Source organism: Sardina pilchardus, chromosome 17 (assembly GCF_963854185.1).
Source record: "Sardina pilchardus chromosome 17, fSarPil1.1, whole genome shotgun sequence".
NCBI lineage: Eukaryota > Metazoa > Chordata > Actinopteri > Clupeiformes > Clupeidae > Sardina > Sardina pilchardus.
Genome location: NC_085010.1, coordinates 15,146,445 through 15,151,444, shown reverse-complemented (window position 1 = coordinate 15,151,444; position 5,000 = coordinate 15,146,445). Strand labels below are relative to the sequence as shown.

Below are 5,000 nucleotides of genomic sequence, written 5' to 3'. Positions count from 1 at the left end.
GTAGACGAGCGAGGCCATTACGTCGGATGGAAGGCACACTTAAAAGTCTTTCTGTCTTTCACGCTCTCCTTTTCTCTCTCTGTCTCTTTCTCTCTCTCTCTCTCTCTCTCTCTCTCTCTCTCTCTCCCTCTCCGTGTCTCTTCACTCTTTCAGACTCGTTTTCGTCGGCTCTCCATTTACGACAGTATTCACTGGCAGTAGCCACTAGCACACTCTCCCTCCCTGTGCCATGCTGTCTGTACTGTTTCATCCAGTGATGTGTGTGTGTTAGTGTGTGCATGTGTGTGTGTGTGTGTGTGTGTGTGTGTGTGTACTGTATGTGTGTGTGTGTGTGAGACCAGACGCTCACCTCAAAGAGGACAGCCAGTGCTGTTATCCTCCCCCCCTCTTTCTGTGCCTCGTCGATGGACTGGTACTTGTCTGCTTCGTGGCAGTAGATCTGCATCTGAAAGAGAGAGAGAAACCAGCATCACTCGCCATCACGCCATACGTCCACCGATAACAACCCACGAGATTCAATAACACAGCTGCACACCAGCGACAGATTTCTTTTTAATGGTGCCCTTTTAAGATGCACGGATATGGCAAAATCTATACTTATGAAATAATTTTGAGCTAGAGTGCTACTTTAATGTGCAGCCTAATTAAACAGTAAAAATGTTCATTGTGCTCGGGGAGAATAATGAGGCTGTGATTTCCCATGAGACGGGACTGACTGGAATACATTTGCGACTGCATGATAAATGTGCACATCTCAAGCATTTCAATATCTTCAATCGTCTCTGAATGTCCAGTCTTGGAAAAACGAGCTGCTGAACAGCCAGTGTGTTTAAATGTCTACATGCCTAGGCTGCGGTGTTAATTGTTGCCATGTGGCGACACCATGCAGATGGGGGTCAAAGGTTAAAGGTTAAAGTCAAAGGTGAAAGGTCAGGCGTGGGCAGTACCTCCAGAGGGAACTTGACGCCGTTCAGGCTGTGCTCGGATCCGTCGGAGGTGGCATTGCAGCGGCCCCAGTGGAATGTGATTCGGCCCACCCGAAACCTGGAGCGCAGCCCTCCTCCGCTGATATAGTAGTCGCCGCTCAGGGTCACGGCCACTGGGCACACACACAGACGCACACACGGACACACCGACGCACACACACACACACAGACACACACACACACAGACGCACACACACACACACACACACACACACACACACACACACACACAGATGCACACACAGGTATACACACACACACACACACACACACACACACACACACACACACACACACACACACACAAACACTTAGTTGATACCACTGTGTGTTTTCATGTGTGAACGTCCTGTCAGGCTAATGTATTACACTCGATTCCTATCAGGCACGATTCAATTTCCAAACGGAAACAATGGACACTGTTCAGTGATTATTAGCACAGCTGTCAAAGAGGCTTTCGTTATATTATATCTTAGCTGTTTTTCTGTTCCAGCACACACACACAGGGAATAAAAGGGAACAATGAGTAGGCTCCCTCTAGGCACGGATGGATAAAAGCAACGATAAAAAAAACGTCTCTAAAAGATATCACTTTATTAGCCAGGTACCCCCCCCCCCCCCCCCAAATCCCCCCTGTCAGGGAATGGAACACTGCTCTTAATCCCAAAGACCCCAGTGCATTTACATAACCATGGGAACCATGTTGGAAAGATGATATCCTGGCTGGCATAATTTAATTTCGCCTTGGCACAGCGACAGAGCGAGTACAAAACACGCTCGCAAAGAGAGACGGTGAAACGCAGACACTCTCATTGCCGTTCAACTGCATAATCGTCTGACGAAACTGTTGTCAGAGCCCATGATGACGGTGCCAGAACCTCCATTTGAATCAGCATGCTTTATATATGTTACAAATGATGGCACTGGCTGAAAGTGCTTTTGAAGTCTCTGAGTGTTCTCCCCGGGGTAAACCAGCTCGGCGCGGATGTGTAATGAGTTCAGCTTGAGCTGCTTACTGAAACGGCACGATTCTAAGAGCCCTGACTTTAATAGGTTTCATTTGAGATGACCCTGCTGAAAAAAAGAAACAGCTAGAAACCAGCTTATGCCGGTAGCTGGTTTTAGCTGGTTTGGGCTGGTCTTTGCTGGTTTTCTTCCAGCTCTTGCAGGTCTTTTGCTGGTGTAGTTGGTTGGGCTTGAAGCTTGAAGCCCTAACCAGTAGGCCACGGGTGCCCCAAGCTGGTCGACCAGCAAACCACCTATAAGCTCGTCAGGCTGGGTTAAACAGCAGAGGAGACACCCCCACCTGCTGACTTCCTGAGACTTGTCTAAAGCCCCTCGTGGAGGTCAAAGTGGCTCGATGAAATCAAATCAGCCGGAGTCGTGCAGAGCTGAAATAAGAGCTTGTCCGTGGCTCCATTAAAGCAGTGGGACACCAAGACTCGACTAATCAGGGAAATACGGGGGCGCCAACCTGTTTTCCCGTCGTTCTTGATGGTCGTCGAGGTTGGCGTCTTGCGCTCCCAACCCTCCAGCTGCAAGTTCTGAAACTCCAGCTTGACCTGGGCAAAGTCCTCGTCGATGTCGATGGGCGACTGCCTCGCTGTGTTGCAAGAAGGGTATTTCTTGGGCCAGTTCTGTTGGTTTAGAGTGCCTGGAACAAAACAGCAAACGTAGACATGAGACCATAGTGGTTACCGTAATTTCCAGACTATTGGCCGCGGCTTATAAATTGATTTTACACATTTTCTTCACCTATGAGGTTAATACAGGGGGGGAAGTGAATATAGTGTTAATGTGGTTTTGTTTCTTTCAACTTGCATAAAACACTGTCTTGCGGATTATACACAATGTGGCTTATATGTGGGAAATTACTGTACACCCAACTGAACTTTAAGGAAAACTGAAGTGATTGATTGAGTTTACAAACCCATTTTAGTGCAGTGCATTATGTTAGATCAGTAGAAAATTAATTTGAAAAAGATTGTTTTGAAATATAAATGCCATTATGTCTGTCTCTTCACAGTTCTTAACATTCATAACAGTTACAAAGGACAAAGCCTTTGTGACTTGAACAATATGCTAGTATTACCCATCAATCACAATCAAGTGCACAAAGCACAGTGACACAATGTACAAGGCCACACAGAGAGATAGAGAGAGAAGAAAGAGTGAGAGAGAGAGAGAGAGAAAGAGAGGAGAGAGAGAGAGATACAGTATTTACACATTGCATGGTGTATCTCTGTTTTCTTTCTTTTGTGACACTACTGTGTTATTTGTAACACTAGCTTTGGCAACACTGTACTGTACCAAACAGTCATGCTAATAAAGCACCTTTGAATTTGAATTTGAGAGAGGGGGCGGGTTTGGGAAGAGAGGGGAAGAGGGGGAGAGAGAGAGAGAGAGAGAGAGAGAGAGAGAGAGAGAGAGAGAGAGAGGGAGAGAGAGAAGAGAGAGGGCGAGATGTCCTCCTGAGAGCTGAGCAGATGATGGCCTTATGGGGGCAGATGGCAGAGGGTCACACATGGCTGAGCAGGTACATTGCATGCAAACACTCCCTTCCCTTCACGCACACGCTCACACACACTAGATAACTCCTGACATACTATACAACAATGTGTCTTCAGGGGCTGCATCTTTATCCGCAAAAAAACCCTCATCCGCCGCTACATGCTATTCAACACTATCTATTGTATATGTATATGGCCATTACCATATCAATGGCTCCATGCAGTGCAGGGGTCTATGAGGACTCCATAAACACCTCCTTCATTGTGTCATTATGCTCTTGACTCACAGAGCCACACATTATGGCCTGACCTTAATGAGACACAGTAGTCGCCGCCCATTAAGACTACTGTCTTGGTTAACGACGCGGCCGTCTAGATTGGATATGACTGGATCTCCTAAAGATGATTTGTAGTGAATAATTAAAGGCTAATTAGTCAAGCAATCTACCAAAGAGGATACACATATTTCATTGGTCTCTGGAGGGGATGTGACAAGCCCGCAGCAAATTGCTGCCACCAATCTCTTCTGTCAGCTGATTTTTTTTGGTTCACGTTCACATTTTTCTTGTGTTTAAATTTAAACCCAAAATATCAAAATTGAATGTAGACGCAGGGCAGCATTCTTGCAGTCGCATGTTGATAAACATGATAAATAAACAATTTGGCCTGATTTATTTAGTGTTTATCACTAATCCATGGCTGTGGCTGACGGATGTGTCGATGTGCTTTTTTCCCTCCTCTCTCTCCATCCACCTCCATCTCTGCCAGGGTGGCGTGGCGGCCCTGTCGGGGGGGGGGGGGGGGGGGGGGTCACCCCACTCCGACGAAGGCACATCTGGCTCCTGCGGTGTGACATGAAAGCGATGACATGGCAGAACCGCGCAAACGCGCCGCTGCTATGGCAACGATGGGGGTCGGAGTAGCTGGGCGACGGAGAGTCGGGGGGTAGATTTCTCTCTCCGCTCCAAGCTGGCCGAAACTAACAGTCGTCAAATCAGATTCGACGCAGGCGACGGGCGATACAGGGTGCACTGCAGTCCCAAAGTAATTTCCTGTGAAGGATTCGCTTTTAAAAGGGTAGCTTTCTCTTGAAGGATTAAAGCATCAATCAATCAATCAGTCAATGACATGATGTTTGACTAAGGCTCCTTATATCTTATAGGGATTGGTCTTGGGTCTCTGGGGGCCATGTAGTAAAGGATTGAGTACAGCAAGATGAAGACCCTACATCTCCCTCATATGAAATTGCTTCGGGAAAAACCACAGAATATGGATGCTAGAGGACACGCTCATTGGAAATCCAACCAAAGCCGAGATTACAGGGTTTGATTATGGTCATAAACCGTCTGACCAGAGGCAGCAGCAGCAGTAGCAGCTGTCAGCAGAGGCGAAGCGATGTCCGCCAAATAAAATAGAGTGGAAAAAACCCACACACAGCCGCAAAAAAACACCTGTTACGGCCCCAGCTGTGGCTGAAAATGATAGTCCGACATCCATCAATAGT

The 5,000-nt window shown here is 47.2% G+C and overlaps 1 protein-coding gene across 1 annotated transcript in view; it reads right to left on the bottom strand.

Annotated features, from left to right (window-relative positions):
• ptprz1b (protein tyrosine phosphatase receptor type Z1b) overlaps positions 1-5,000 on the bottom strand; it is a 43,142-nt gene that overhangs the window by 22,272 nt on the left and 15,870 nt on the right. The window contains exons 3-5 of the mRNA XM_062517766.1: positions 2,461-2,640; positions 948-1,099; positions 350-445 (exon numbers count right to left, since the gene is read on the bottom strand). Coding sequence (XP_062373750.1) covers positions 350-445; positions 948-1,099; positions 2,461-2,640 — 428 coding nt within the window. The remainder of the gene's footprint in view (positions 1-349; positions 446-947; positions 1,100-2,460; positions 2,641-5,000) is intronic.